Source organism: Lichenostomus cassidix, unplaced genomic scaffold (genome assembly GCF_008360975.1).
Source record: "Lichenostomus cassidix isolate B80296 unplaced genomic scaffold, HeHo_3.0 HiC_scaffold_55, whole genome shotgun sequence".
Lineage (NCBI taxonomy): Eukaryota > Metazoa > Chordata > Aves > Passeriformes > Meliphagidae > Lichenostomus > Lichenostomus cassidix.
The window spans coordinates 100206-115924 of record NW_028148054.1 but is presented as its reverse complement, the minus strand read 5'-3'; the positions used below and the strand labels follow the sequence as shown (position 1 = coordinate 115924).

General features: G+C 39.0%; 1 protein-coding gene across 1 annotated transcript; it reads left to right on the top strand.

Moving 5' to 3' along the window:
- Positions 1 to 1803: 1803 nt before the first annotated feature.
- LOC146420145 (lysophospholipase D GDPD3-like) lies at positions 1804 to 13365 on the top strand. The gene is made up of 7 exons (XM_085048607.1): positions 1804 to 1982; positions 4121 to 4163; positions 6559 to 6694; positions 7512 to 7557; positions 9787 to 9905; positions 11921 to 12010; positions 13222 to 13365. Exons 1-7 carry the CDS (start codon positions 1844 to 1846, stop codon positions 13363 to 13365), a joined length of 717 nt encoding a protein of 238 aa, XP_084904733.1. The 5' UTR covers positions 1804 to 1843.
- Positions 13366 to 15719: the final 2354 nt, after the last annotated feature.

Sequence of the window (15719 nt, the reverse complement as noted above, 5' to 3'; positions counted from 1 at the left end):
GATTATTTGGGGGTTTTTTCTGATTTTTTCCAAATTTTTCCGAATTTTTTTCGATTTTTTTTTCAATTTTTTTATTAATTTTTTTTCCCATTCGGCGCTTTTTTTTTTTCCTGCCGCAGTGCATTGTGGGTAACGAGGCAAACACACCACCACATTGCATTGTGGGTAACGAGGCAATTCAGCCCAATCCCGGCAGCCATCTTTGTTTTGGCGCATTTTGGGTTTTTTTGTGGACTTTTCTTTGATTTTTCGGGACTTTTTTTGTGTTTGGGGGTTTTGGGATTTTTAAGGATTTTTACGGGGGATTTTTTCGATTTTTTTCGAATTTTTTTCGATTTTTTTCGAATTTTTTCTCGATTTTTTTTCCGAATTTTTTGCATTTGCCGCTTTTCCCCCCGCGCAATGCATTGTGGGTAACGAGGCAAAACCACCACCACATTGCATTGTGGGTAACGAGGCAATTCCGACCATTCCCGGACGCCATCTTGGTTTCGAGATTTTTTTTTAATTCTTGTGGGATTTTCTTCGCTTTTTCGGGGTTTGGGGGTTTTAGGGTTTTTGTCTTTTAAAATATTATTTTTAGGGATTTTTGGGGATTTTTTGGGGTTTTTTCCGGATTTATTTCGATTTTTTTCGATTTTTTTCGATTTTTTTTTTCATTTTTTCCCCTATCTTTGTTTTATGGCATTATTGGGGTTTTTTGTGGAATTTTCTTTGGCTTTTCGGGGGATTTTGCGGCATTTTTGGTTTGTATTTTTGAATTATAATTTTTTCGGATTTTTGGGGATTTTTTCGGGGGTTTTTTCGAATTTTTTTCGAATTTTTTTCCGATTTTTTCTGTACTATTTACCCCTGCGCGATGCATTGTGGGTAACGAGGCAATTCCCCTCAGTCCCGGCCGCCATCTTTGCTTTGGGACAGTTTTGGGTTGTTTGTGGAATTTTCTTCTGTTTCTCGGGGCTTTGGGGGGCTTTAGGATTTTAGGTTTTCTATTATTATTTTTAGGGATTTTTTTGGGGATTTTTTCGATTTTTTAAAAAATTTTTTTTCAATTTTTTCAGTTTTTTTTCCGATTTTTTTTACTATTTTCTGTTTTTTCTCCGCGCAATGCCTTATGGGTACCGAGGCAAACCCCCTCACATTGCATTGTGGGTAACGAGGCAATTCCGACCAGTCCCGGCCGCCATATTTTTTATTTTATTTTATGGGTTTTTTTGGGTTTTCTTTGGTTTTTCGAGGTTTTTGGGGTTTTATGGTTTTAGTTTTTCTAGTATTATTTTTGCGGATTTTTTGCGGATTTTTTCGGATTTTTTTTCGATTTTTTTCGGGTTTTTTCGCTTTTTTTTGGATTTTTTATCTAATGTGTTTCCCCGCGCAATGCATTGTGGGTAACGAGGCAAACCCCCTCACATTGCATTGTGGGTAACGAGGCAATTCCGCCCCGTCCCGGCCGCCATCTTTTTTCCGATATATTTTCTATTTCTTGTGGGATTTTCTTTGGTTTTTCGGTACATTTTTTGCGTTTTGGGGGTTTTAGGGTTTCAGTGTTTCTATTATTATTTTTTCGGATTTTTCCGGATTTTTAAAAATTTTTTTTTCGGATTTTTTTCGATTTTTTCTTCCTATTTTCGGGGTTTTTTTTTTTTTTTCCCCCCCGCGCAATGCCTTGTGGGTACCGAGGCAAACCCCACCACATTGCATTGTGGGTAACGAGGCAAGGCCTACCCTCACTCCCCCTCACGTACCAAACCCTCACCTTTCCCAGGTAAACAACTCCACCCAAACCGGTTCAAACCGCTCCAAACCAGTATAAACCAGTCCGAACCAGTCCAACCTTCCCTCCATGGCCACCCTGGCAGTCTCGGCGGCCCTCGGGGTTGCCCTCGGCGGGCTTTTGGTAGCCACGCTAGGCCGCAGAGCCCCGCTGGGCCCTGAGGGGAGGAGGTTGGGATTCCGGGCCAGGCTGGTGGCGCATCGGGGAGGTGAAATTTGGGGAATTTTGGGGATTTTTGGGGGAAATTGGGGGGATTTGTTGGGGGGAAATTTGGGAATTTGGGGAGTTTGGAGGAAATTTGGGAGTTTTGGGGAGAAATTTGGGGGTTTTGGGGGAAATTTGGGGAAATTTGGGTTCTGGGAGAAATTTGGGGGAATTTGGAAGATTTTGGGATTTGGGAAATTTGGGGGTTTTGTGGGGAATTTGGGTTTTGGGGGGTTTTGGAGAGATTTGGGTGGAAATTTGGGGAATTTGGGGGAATTTTGGGGATTTCTGGGAATTTTGGGAGAAAATTTGGGGGAAATTTGGGGATTTTGGGGAAAATTTGGGGAATTTGGGGGAAATTTGGGAAAATTTGGTGGAATTTGCTGAAAATTTCTGGATTTTAGGTGATTTTAGGGGAAAATTTTGGGAAATTTTGGGGAAATTTGGAGAATTTTGGGGGAAATTTGGGAGGGAATTTGGGAAATTTGGGGAGAAATTTTGGGGGAAATTGGGGATTTTAGGGGAATTTAGGGGAAATTTGGTGGAAATTTGGAGGAGTTTTGGGGAAATTTGGGGGAATTTGGGAGGAAATTTGGTGGAAATTTGGGGATTTTGGGGAAATTTTGGGGATTTTGGAAGAGAAATTTGGGGGGTTTTGAGGGGAAATTTTGGGGATTTTGGGGGAATTTGGGGTTTTTTGGGGGTTTGGAGAAGATTTGGGGGAAATTTGGGGATTTTAGAGGAAATTTGTAGTTTTGGGAAATTTGGGGTTTGGAGGGAAATTTGGGGGATTTTGAGGGGAAATTTGGAGATTTTGGGGATTTTGAGGGGCAATTTTGGGGAAATTTGGGGAATTTGGGGATTTTGGGAGGAATTTGGGGATTTTGGGGGAAATTTGGGGGAAAATTGGGGGTTGGGGGGAAATTTGGGATTTTGGGGAAAATTTGGGGAGATTTTGGGGGAATTTGATGATTTTGGGGAAATTTTGGGATCTTGGGAGGATTTGGGGAAATTTTGGGGAATTTTGGAGGAATTTGGGGGAAATTTGGGGAATTTTGGGGAAGATTTGGGGAAATTTGGGGAAATTTGGGGAATTTTGGGGAAATTTGGGAAGGATTTGGGGGATTTTGGGAAATTTTGGGGGAATTTTGGGGAGGATTTGTGTGCTTTTGGGGGAATTTTGGGGATTTTGGGAAAATTTGGGGAGGATTTGGGGGATTTTGGGGAGTTTGAGGGGATTTTGGGGAAATTTGGGGAGATTTGGGAAATTTTGGGAAATTTGGGAAATTTGGGGAGAATTTGGGGGATTTTTGGGGAAGTTTTGGGATTGGGAGAGATTTGGGTGGAAATTTGGGGTTTGGGGGGGAAATTTGGGGGAATTTGGGAAATTTGGGGGTTTGGGGAAATTTTGGGGGAAAATTTGGGGTTTTAGAAAATTGGGGATTTTGGGGGAATTCAGGGAAATTTGGGGATTTGGAGGGAAATTTGTGGGGATTTTGGGGAATTTGGGGGTTTTGAGGGAAAATTTGGGGTTTTGGGGTCAAATTTGGAATTTTGGTCTGAGGGACCAAAATTTGGGGTTTGAGGTGGAAAAGTGGGAATTTGGGGGAAATTTGGGATTTTGGGGATAAAAATTTGGAGATTTTTGGGGATAAAAATTTGTGATTTTGGGGTAAAAATTTGGGTTTTTTGGGGATAAAAATTTGGGATTTTGGGGATAAAACTTCGGGATTTTTTGTGATAAAAATTTGGGATTTTTGGGGATCCAAATTTGAGATTTTTGGGGATCAAAATTAGGGATTTTGGGCATAAAAATTTAGGAAGTTTGGGATAAAAATTTGGGGATTTTTTGGGTTAAAAATTTGGGATTTTGGTGATAAAAATTTGGGGATTTTTGGGGATAAAGATTTGTGATTTTTGAGGTAAAAATTTGAGATTTTTGGGGATCAAAACTTGACATTTTGGGGATCAAAATTTGGGATTTTTGGGATAAAAATTCGAGATTTTTGAGCTTTTGGAACCAAAATTTTGGGATTTTTTTGCATCTTAATGACCCAAATTCCTCCTAATTACCTCCCTAATTATGCTAATCACCTCCTAATTATGCTAATCAACCCCTAATGACGCTAATTAACCCCTCAGGCGCCGGGGAGCGAATCGAAAACACCCTGGAAGCCTTTCAGCAGTGAGGCCACGCCCCCTTCCCCTTGGCCACGCCCCCTTTCCCCTTGGCCACGCCCCTTCCCCAGCCACGCCCATTTCCCATTTAGCCACGCCCCTTTCCCATAGCAAGTCGCTTTCTTTTAGCCACGCCCCCTTTTCCCTTAGCCACGCCCCTTTTCCATTTAGCCACCCAATTCCTTAGCCACGCCCCTTTCCCTTAACCACTCACTTTTAGCCACGCCCCTTTCCATTGGCCACGCCCTTTTCTATTTGCCCTGCCCCTTCTGTTAGCCACGCCCCATTTCCTTTAGCCACGCCCCTTCCCCTAAGCCACGCCCCCTTTCCTTAGCCTTACACTTTCCCTTAGCCACACCCTCTTCTCCCATTAGCCACGCCCCCTTTGCCCTTGGCCACACCACCTTACCATTAGCCACGCCCCTTTTGTCATTAGCCACTCCCCTTTCTCCTTAGCCACGCCCCCTTTCTCCTTAGCCCTGCCCCCTTTCCATTTAGTCACGCCCCCTTTCTGCATTAGCCACGCCCCTTTCCCCTTAGCCACGCCCCCTTTCCCATTTAGCCACCCAATTCCTTAGCCACACCCTCTTTTCCCATTAGCCACGCCCCTTTCCCCTTAGCCACGCCCCTTTCCCCTTAGCCACGCCCCTTTCCTTTAGCCACGCCCCTTTCCTTTAGCCACGCCCCCTTTCCTTAGCCTCACTATTTCCCTTAGCCACACCCTCTTTTCCCATTAGCCACGCCCCCTTTCCCTTTAGCCACACCCCTTTGCCCTTAGCCACGCCCCTTTTCCCGTGGCCACACCACCTTACCATTAGCCACGCCCCTTTTGTCATTAGCCACGCCCCTTTCACCCTTAGAAATGCCCTTTCCCCTTAGCCACGCCCCTTTTCCTCTTAGCCACGCCCCTTTTTTGACACCCCCCCCCCACCCCCTCTTAAAGGAGCAGGCCGCCCCAAAAACCCCAAGCCACGCCCACTTTTCAAGAGGCCACGCCCCTTTGTGAAGCCACGCCCACTTCTTAAAGGGACAGTGTTGTTATTTAGCCACGCCCACTTCGGCTCTGCCCATTTTAGGCTCCGCCCACTGTCTTAAAGGGGCAGGGGGCGCTTTGGGGTGTGACCACGCCCACTTTGGAGAGGCCACGCCCCCTTTCTGGGGCACCACCCCCTTTCTTAAAGGGCCAGAAGTAGTTAAAATGTGGCCACGCCCCTTTTAAAAGAAGCCACGCCCCCTTTGAAGAAGCCACGCCCCTTTTAAATACTCCTCCGAGTCTCTTAAAGGGCCAGAACTGCTTTTATGCTTGACCACGCCCACTTGTGATAAGCCACACCCCTTTCCCATACTCCTCCCACTTCTTAAAGGGCCAGAACACCATTTTAACTCCACCATGTTCAGACCACGCCCCTCTTAAAGGGCCAGAACCACTTTTTAACTTGACCACGCCCACTTTTAATGAGCCACACCCATTTCTTAAAGGGCCAGAGCGCCATTTAAACTCCACTGCAATTAAGCCACGCCCCCTTCCAAAGCTCCACCCACTTCTTAAAGGGCCAGAGCGCCATTTTTTTACTCCACCCATTTCAAGCCACGCCCCTCTTAAAGGGCCAGAACCATGTTGAAATGTGGCCACGCCCACTTTTAATAAGCCACGCCCCTTTCTAGAGCTCTGCGCACTTCTTAAAGGGCCAGCGCGCCATTTTAACGCCAAGCCCCGCCCCTCTTAAAGGGCCAGCGCCGCTTTCTTTCCCTCTCCCCTCCCAACCACACCACGGCGGCCATTTTGAATTCTAACCACGCCCACTTTTAATAAGCCACACCCACTTCTTAAAGGGCCAGAGCGCCATTTTAAACTCCACCCAGTTTAAGCCACGCCCCTCTTAAAGGGCCAGAACCACTTTGAAAGTTAACCACGCCCACTTTTAATAAGCCACGCCCCTTTCTAGCGCTCTGCCCACTTCTTAAAGGGCCAGAGCGCCATTTTAATTCCAAGCCCCGCCCCTCTTAAAGGGCCAGAACCACTTTTTTCTGCTCTCCCGTCCCAACCACACCGCGGCGGCCATTTTGGATTCTAACCACGCCCACTTTTAATAAGCCACACCCACTCCTTAAGGGGCCACAACCCCAATTTTAACTGTAAGCCACGCCCCTCTTAAAGGGCCAGAACCACTTTTTTCTGCTCTCCCCTCCTAACCACACCACGGCGGCCATTTTGGATTCTAACCACGCCCGCTTTTACTAAGCCACGCCCACTTCTTAAGGGGCCACAACCCCAATTTTAACTGTAAGCCCCGCCCCTCTTAAAGGGCCAGCGCCACTTTATTTCCCTCTCCCCTCCCAACCACACCGCGGCGGCCATGTTGGATTCTAACCACGCCCACTTTTCCCGGCCCCGCCCGCAGCGCGGTGGAGGAAGGCGCGGACCTGCTGGAGCTGGACGTGAGGAGAACCCGCGACGGCGTCGTCGTGGCGTGTCACGACAGGGAGCTGTGGCGGCAGAGCGGCAGCCATGTCGACGTCACCCAGGTGGACTACGAGGTGGGCGGGGCTTGGTTGGCCACGCCCAGTTTTGGCGGGAAAACGGATGGTTTGGGGAGGGTCGGAGTCGGGGAAGAAATCGGAAAAATTGGAATGCAGAAAATAAAAAAAATTTGGAAGAAATTTGAAGTTAAGTAGGAATAAATTGGAGAAAATTGAAAAAGGAAAAGAAAAAATTTGGGAAGTTAAGATTTTGAAGGGAGAAAAATGAAAAAGGAAAAAAAATAATTAGAGAAATTGAAATGGAAAAAAAATTTCGGGAAAATGAAAATTAAAAGAGGAAAAAATTGGAAAAATTGGAATTTTGAAAGAGAGTTGGAAAAACGAAAAAGGGAAAAAAAATTGGAGGAATTGGAAAAGAAATCTGGAAAAAATTAGAATTGAGAAAGAAAAATTTGGAAAAATTGAAATTTGAAAGAGAGAAAAATCTAGAAAGGAAAAACAAAGAGAAATTGAGACAAAAAAATGGAAAAAATTAAAAAGGAAAAAATTGAGAAAATTGGAATTTGGAAGAGAGTTGGGAAATTTAAAAAGGAAAAAATTTTGAAGTGAAGAAAATGGGAAAAAATTCAAATTGAGAAAGAAAAAAATTGGAGAAAATCGAAATTGAAAACCAAAAAAATTTGTAAAAAATTAAGATTTTGAAGAGTGAATTTAGGAAAATTTCAATTCAAATCAATTTAAAAAAAAAATCAAAACCAAATTCAGGCAAATTAAAATTTCTGATTTTTCCATTGAATTTCCCTCATTTTTCCCCCAAAATTCCCCAATTTTTCCCCAAATTTTCCCCCAAAAATTCCCATTTTTTTCTCTCCAGGATCTCCCAGCCTATCGATGCCCCCTGGAGGTGACGTTTTCTCCAGGTAAAAATTGGGAATTTTGGGTGGAAAAATGGGAATTTTTTGGGGAAAATTTTGGGTGAAAAATGGGAATTTTGGGGAATTTTTTGGGGTAATTTTGGGTGATTTTTTGAGTCATTTAAGTTGATTTTTGGGTCATTTTTGGGTCATTTTGGTTGATTTTTGGGTTCATTTTGGGCCAATTTGGCTCATTTTTTGGAGTTAATTTTAGTAGATTTTGAGGCTATTTTTGGGTTCATTTTTGGCTCAATTTTTGCCTATTTTTTGGCCCATTTTTCTCTCATTTTTGGTCATTTTAATTTCATCTTTGGGTTCATTTTTGCCCCATTTTTTCCCATTTTTTCCTCATTTTCCCCAATTTCCCCCTCATTTTCCCCTCATTTTTATCTGATTTTTCCTCATTTTCTCCTCATTTTTTGCTTTTTCTTATGTCATTTTTTGGGTTCATTTTTGGCCAATTTTGCTCATTTTTTCCCATTTTTTCCCCATTTTTCCCCATTTTCCCCCATTTTTCCCTCATTTTTTTGCCCATTTTTTTGCCAATTTTGCTCATTTTTATCTCATTTTTTGTGTTCATTTTCCCCATTTTTTCCCCATTTTTTCCCCATTTTTCCCTAATTTTTTCCTCATTTTTTGTGTTCATTTTTCCCCATTTTTCCCCATTTTTTCCCCATTTTTTCCTCATTTTTTTTCCCATTTTTCCTTCATTTTTTGCTCATTTTTGCTCATTTTTATCTCATTTTTTGATTCATTTTTGGCCAATTTTGCCCCATTTTTTGCTCATTTTTCCCTCATTTTTCACCCATTTTCCTCTCAATTTTTCCTCATTTTTTGGGTTCATTTTTCCCATTTTTCCCTCATTTTTTGCCCATTTTTTTCTCTCATTTTTCCCCATTTTTCCCTCATTTTTTCCCATTTTTCCCCCATTTTTTTTCTCATTTTTCGGTTCATTTTTTCCCCATTTTTTCCTCATTTTTTTCCCATTTTTCCCCATTTTTTCCCCATTTTTCCATCATTTTTTTCTCATTTTTCCTTCATTTTTCCCTCATTTTTTCCCCATTTTTCCCTCATTTTTTCTCATTTTCCCCCCATTTTTTTTCCCATTTTTCCCCATTTTCCCCCATTTTTCCATCATTTTTTTCTCATTTTTCCCTCATTTTTCCCTCATTTTTTCCCCATTTTTTCCTCATTTTTTGGGCTCATTTTTTCCCCATTTTTTCCTCATTTTTTCCCCATTTTTTCCCCATTTTTTCCTCATTTTTTGGGCTCATTTTTTCCCCATTTTTTCCTCATTTTTTCCCCATTTTTTCCCCATTTTTTGGGCTCATTTTCCCCATTTTTTCCTCAATTTTTCCTCATTTTTTGGGCTCATTTTTCCCATTTTTTCCCCGTTTTTTCCCCTATTTTTCCCTTTTTTTTTGCTGATTTTTTGCCCATCTTTTCCTCATTTTTTTCCCTATTTTTCACTCATTTATTCCTCATTTTTCCCCCATTTTTCCCCATTTTTTCCCCATTATTTCCTCAATTTTTCCTCATTTTTTGGGTTCATTTTTCCCCATTTTTTCCCATTTTCCCCCCCATTTTTCCATAATTTTTTCCTCATTTTTCCTTCATTTTCCCCTCATTTTTTCCCCATTTTTTCCCATTTTTTTCCTCATTTTTTGCTCATTTTTTTCCTCATTTTTCTCTCATTTTTCTCTTGTTTTTTGCTCATTTTTGTCTTATTTTTTCGGTTAATTTTTGGCCAATTTTTCCCCATTTTTTCCCCATTTTTTTCCCCATTTTTTCCCCATTTTTCCCCATTATTTCCTCATTTTTTGGGCTCATTTTTGGCCATTTTTTTCCCATTTTTCCCTATTTTCCCCATTTTTTCCCTCATTTTTTGCCCATTTTTTTGCTCATTTTTTCCCATTTTTTCCTCATTTTTTCCTCATTTTTTCTTATTTTTGGGTTCACTTTTTGCCCATTTTTTCCTCATTTTTTGCCCATTTTTCCCTCATTTTTTTCCCCATTTTTCCTTCATTTTTTTCTCATTTTTCTCTCATTTTTTTCTCATTTTTCCCCATTTTTTCCCCATTTTTTGCTTCTGTTTTTTCCTCATTTTTCCCTCATTTTTCTCTCATTTTTCCCTCAATTTTTCCTCATTTTTTGGGCTCATTTTTGGCCATTTTTGGCCATTTTTGTCCATTTTTTGGGCTCATTTTTCCCCATTTTTCCCCATTTTCCCCTCAGGCCGTTTCTCCCGCGGCGTCGATCGCCGAATTCCCCGATTGGTGGAAGTTTTCCAGCTCTTCCCCCGACAGCCAATCAGCATCGAGATCAAGGACGATGACGATGACCTCATCAATGAGGTCAGCAAGGCGTGGCGGGAAAAAAAATCCCCAAAAATTGGGAGTTTTGGGTCATTTTGGGGGAATTTTTGGGGGTTTTGGGGGATTTTGGGGAATTTTTGGGTTATTTTGGGGAATTTTTGGGTTATTTTGGGGAATTTTGGGGAATTTTTGGGGAATTTTGGGGAATTTTTGGGAATTTGGGGAATTTTGGGGTGATTTTGGGGTTTTGAATTTTTGGGGAATTTTTGGGGAATTTTTGGGAATTTTTGGGGAATTTTGGGACAATTTGGGTCATTTCTGGGGAATTTTGGGGAATTTTTGAACAATTTTGGTTCGTTTTGGGTCATTTTGGGACATTTTTGGGTCATTTTGGGGAATTTTTGGGGAATTTTGGGGAATTTGGGGAATTTTTGGGGAATTTTGGGGAATTTTTGGGGAATTTTTGGGACATTTTTGGGTCATTTTGGTGAATTTGTGGTTAATTTTGGGGAATTTTGGGGAATTTTGGGACAATTTGGGTCATTTCTGGGTAATTTTGGGGAATTTTGGGTCATTTTTGGTTCATTTTGGGGAATTTTTGGGTTATTTTGGGGGAATTTTGGGGAATTTTTGGGGAATTTTTTTGGAATTTTGGGGAATTTTTTGGGAATTTTTGGTTCATTTTGGGGAATTTTGGGTCATTTTTGGGTCACTTTGGGGAATTTTGGGGAATTTTTGGAGAATTTTGGGGAATTTGGGGAATTTTTGGGGAATTTTGGGGAATTTTGGGGAATTTTTGGGACATTTTTGGGTCACTTTGGGGAATTCTTGGTTTATTTTGCATCATTTTGGGGAATTTTGGTTCATTTTTGGTTCATTTTGGGGAATTTTTTGGGAATTTTGGGGAATTTTGGGGAATTTTGGGTCATTTTGGGGAATTTTGGGGAATTTTTGGGGAATTTTTGGGACATTTTTGGGTCATTTTGGGGAATTTTTGGTTTATTTTGGGGAATTTGGTTCATTTTGGGGAATTTTGGGTCATTTTTGGGTCATTTTGTGGGAATTTTGGGTCATTTTTGGTTCGTTTTGGGGAATTTTGGGTCATTTTTGCATCATTTTTGGGTCACTTTGGGGAATTTTGGGAGGTTTTGGGGTTTTATGGGCCATTTTTGGGTCATTTTTCACCATTTTTTGTTCATTTTCCCCCATTTTTGGGTCATTTTCCCATCATTTTTCATCATTTTTTGCTCATTTTTTGTTTATTTTTTGCTCATTTTTGGGTCATTTTTTGTTCATTTTTCCCTAATTTTCCCCATTTCCCCCCATTTTTTATCATTTTTGGGTCATTTTTCCATCGTATTTCCCCATCTTTTGTTCATTTTTCCCCATTTTTGGGTCATTTTTCCCCATTATTTTCCCATTTTTTCCCCATTTTTTTCCCTCATTTTTCCCCATTTTACCCATTTTCCCCATATTTTGGGGTCATTTTTCATCATTTTGGTGTCATTTTTGCATCATTTTCCACCATTTTTCCCCATTTTTTCCACATTGCCCCCCATTTTCCCCCATTTTTCCCATCATTTTTCCTCCTTTTTTGCTCATTTTTCATCATTTTTCACCATTTTTGGGTCATTTTTCCATCGTTTTTCCCCATTATTTGCTCATTTTCCCCCATTTTTCCCCATTTTTCACAATTTTTCCATCGTTTTTCACCATTTTTTGGGTCATTTTTCCTATTTTTCCCCATTTTTTCCCCATTTTTCTCCAATTTCCCCATTTTTTCCCCATTTTTTCCCCATTTTTGGCTCATTTTTCCCATTTTTGGGTCATTTTTCATCATTTTTTGCTCATTTTTCCATCATTTTCCCCCATTTTTGTGTCATTTTTCCCCATTTTTGGGTCATTTTTTTAGAATTTTCCCCATTTTTGGCTCATTTTTCCCAATTTTGGGTCATTTTTCCATCATTTATCCTCATTTTTGGGTCATTTTTTCCCAGTTTTGGGTCACTTTCCCCAATTTTTCCCAATTTTCCCATTTCTCTCCCCATTCCCAGGTCGCCTCTCTGGTCCGGCAGTTCCGCCGCGATGACGTCACCATCTGGGCCTCGTTCCGGGAGCCAATCATGAGGAAGTGCCGCCGAGCCGTGAGACACGCCCACTTCCGGCCACGCCCACTTCCGGCCACACCCAAATCCCCAAAATCGGTTTTAAAATCCCCAAAAAAATCCTAAAAAATCAGGAAAAAAATCCCTAAAAATCACTAAAAAAAATCACTAAAAAATCACAACAAATTCCCCAAAAAAATCAGAAAAAAATCCCGAAAAGAAGCGAAAAAATCCCCAAAAAATGAGAAAAAAATCCCCAAAAAATGAGAAAAAAATCCCCAAAAAATGAGAAAAAAATCCCCAAAAAATCAGAAAAAAATCCCAAAAAATGAGAAAAAAATCCCCAAAAAATCCCCAAAAATCCCAAAACAATCAGAAAAAAAAATCCCAAAAATTCCCCAAAAATCCCTAAAATCCCCAAAAAAGTTCCCAAAACAATCTAAAATCCCAAAAAAAGTTCCCAAAACAATCAGAAAGAAATCTTGAAAAAATCCCTGAAAAAATCCCCAAAAATCCCTAAAAAAATCCCAAAATAAGTCCAAAAAAATCAGAAAAAAATCCCTAAAAAATCAGAAAAAAAATCTCAAAAAATCCAAAAAAAATCAGAAAAAAATCCCAAAAAATCCCAAAATATCCCTCAAAAATCCACCCCAAAAATCCCAAAATATCCCCCAAAAAATTCCAAAAAAAAATCCCCAAAAATCCCCAAAAAATCACAAAAAATCCAGAAAAATCTGAAAAAAATCCTAAAAAAATCCCCAAAAAATCGGAAAAAATCCCCAAAAATCCTCAAAAATACAAAAATCCCCAAAAATCCCAAAAATCCCAAAATTCCCCAAAAAATTAGAAAAAAATCCCCAAAAAATCAAATAAAAATCCCAAAAAAATCCCAAAAAATCCCCAAAAATTACCAAAAAATCCCCAAAAAATCCCAAAAAAATCAGAAAAAAAATTCTCAAAAAAATCCCCAAAAAATCCCCTAAAAATCGGAAAAAAACCCATTAAAAATCCCCAAAAATTTAGAAAAAAATCCCAAAGTCAGAAAAAAATCCCAAAAAAAATCAGAAAAAAATCCCCAAAAAAATCACAAAAAATCCCAAAAAATCCCCAAAAAATCACAAAAAAATCACAAAAAAAATCACAAAAAATCCCAAAAAATCCCCAAAAAATCCCCAAAATCCCCACTCTCCCCCCAAACCCCCCAAACCCATTTCCATCCCATAATTCCCATTTTTCCCCTCCCTCCCCAGCACCCCGAAATGCCTTACAGCTTCTCCCTGCGCCGAGGAATTCTCCTGCTGCTGCTCTACTGCTGTGGAGTTCTGCCGCTGGTGCCTCAAAACATCACCAAAACTGCCCAAAAATCCCCAAAAAAATCCCCAAAAAACCCCTAAAAATCACCAAAAAGTCACAACAAATTCCCTACAAAATCCCCAAAAAATCCCCTAAAAAATCGGAAAAAGTGACTTTAAAAATCTCCAAAAATGTAGAAAAAAATGCCCAAAAAATCGGAAAAAATTCCCCAAAAAATCAGAAAAAAATCCCCAAAAAATCAGAAAAAAATCCCAAAAAATCACAAAAAATCCCCAAAAAATCAGAAAAAATCCCAAAAAATCAGAAAAAAATCCCCAAAAAATCAGAAAAAAATCCCCAAAAAATCCCCAAAAAATCAGAAAAAAATCCTTTAAAAATCAGAAAAATCCCAAAAAATCCCAAAAAATCAGAAAAAATCAGAAAAAAATCCCAAAAAAATCCCAAAAAAATCCCCAAAAAATCCCCAAAAAATCAGAAAAAAAAATCACAAAAAAATCACAAAAAAAATCACAAAAAATCACAAAAAATCCCCAAAAAATCCCCAAAATCCCCACTCTCCCCCCAAACCCCCCAAACCCATTTCCATCCCATAATTCCCATTTTTCCCCTCCCTCCCCAGCACCCCGAAATGCCTTACAGCTTCTCCCTGCGCCGAGGAATTCTCCTGCTGCTGCTCTACTGCTGTGGAGTTCTGCCGCTGGTGCCTCAAAACATCACCAAAACTGCCCAAAAATCCCCAAAAAAATCCCCAAAAAAACCCCTAAAAATCACCAAAAAATCACAACAAATTCCCTACAAAATTGCTAAAAAATCCCCCAAAAAATCCCCTAAAAAATCGGGAAAAAATCCCCAAAAATCACAAAAAAATTCCCTGAAACAATCAGAAAAAAATCCCAAAAAATCAGAAAAAAATCGGAAAAAAATCCCAAAAAATCAGAAAAAAATCCCTAAAAAATCAGAAAAAAAAAAAAACCAAAAAATCCCTAAAAATCCCAAAAAAATCCGAAAAAATCAGAAAAAAATCCCAAAAAATCAGAAAAAAATCCCAAAAAATCAGAAAAAAATCCCTAAAAAATCAGAAAAAAATCCCCAAAAAATCAGGAAAAAATCCTTTAAAAATCAGAAAAAAATCCCAAAAAAATCCCAAAAAAATCACAAAAAATTCCCCAAAAATCAGAAAAAAATCCCAAAAAAATCCCCAAAAAATCCCAAAAAAATTCCCAAAAATCAGAAAAAAATCCCAAAAAAATCAAAAAAATCCCCAAAAAATCAGAAAAATCCCAAAATCAGAAAAAATCCCCAAAATCCCCAAAATCCCAAAAATCTGAAAAAAAATCCGGAAAAAATCCAAAAAACTCCTCCAAAAAATCCCGAAAAAATCCGAAAAAAACCCCCAAAAAATCCCAAAAAATCCGAAAAAAATCAGAAAAAAATCCCCAAAAAATCAAAAAAAAATCCCAAAAAATCAGAAAAAAATCCGAAAAAACCCTAAAAAATCAGAAAAAAATCCCCAAAAAATCAGAAAAAAATCCTAAAAAATCAGAAAAATCCCAAAAAATCTCCAAAAAATCCCAAAAAATGGTCCTGAAAATCCCAAAAATCCCAAAAAAATCCCCCCAAAAAATCCCAAATCCCAAATCCCAAAAAATCCCAAAAGTCCTGAATCCCAAAAAAATCCCAAATCCCGAAAAATCCCAAAAAAATCCCCAAAAAATCCCAAAAAATCCTGAAATTAACCCCAAAAAATCCCAAATTCCGAATCCCCAAAAATCCCCAAAAAATTCCCAAAAAATCCCAAAAAATCCTAAAAAATCCCCAAAAAATCCCAAAAAAATCCCAAAAAAATCCCAAAAAAATCCCCAAAAAAATCAGAAAAAAATCCCGAAAAAATCCGAAAAAATCCCCAAAAATCCGAAAAAATCCCAAAAAATTCCTAAAAATCCCCAAAATTTCGGAAAAATCCCCAAAAATCAGAAAAAATGCCCTAAAAATGAGAAGAAAATCCCTAAAAAATCAGAAAAAAATCCCAAAAAATCAGAAAAATCCCGAAAAAATCCCCAAAAAATCCGAAAAAAATCCCCAAAAAATCCCAAAAAATCCCAAAAAATCAGAAAAAAAATCCCAAAAAATCAGAAAAAAATCCCCAAAAATTCAGAAAAAAATCCTAAAAATCAGAAAAAAAATCCCAAAAAATCCCAAAAAATCCAAAAAAAATCCCAAAAAATCAGAAAAAAATCCCAAAAAAATCCCCAAAAAATCCCCAAAAAATCCCTAAAAAAATCCCCAAAAAATCCGAAAAAAATCCCAAAAAAATCCCCAAAAAATCCGAAAAAAATCCCCAAAAAATCAGAAAAAACCCCCCAAAAAATCAGAAAAAAATTCTCAAAAAATCAGAAAAAAATCACAAAAATTCAGAAAAAAATCCTAAAAAAAA

What these genes read in the sequence shown, in the direction of transcription:
- LOC146420145 (XM_085048607.1), top strand. Translation starts at nt 1,844, where the DNA reads ATGGCCACCCTGGCAGTCTCGGCGGCCCTCGGGGTTGCCCTCGGCGGG. An exon ending in ACCCTGGAAGCCTTTCAGCA is followed by an intron (nt 4,164 to 6,558) that starts GTGAGGCCACGC and finishes CCCCGCCCGCAG; the next exon opens with CGCGGTGGAGGAAGGCGCGG. An exon ending in TGAGGAAGTGCCGCCGAGCC is followed by an intron (nt 12,011 to 13,221) that starts GTGAGACACGCC and finishes CTCCCTCCCCAG; the next exon opens with CACCCCGAAATGCCTTACAG.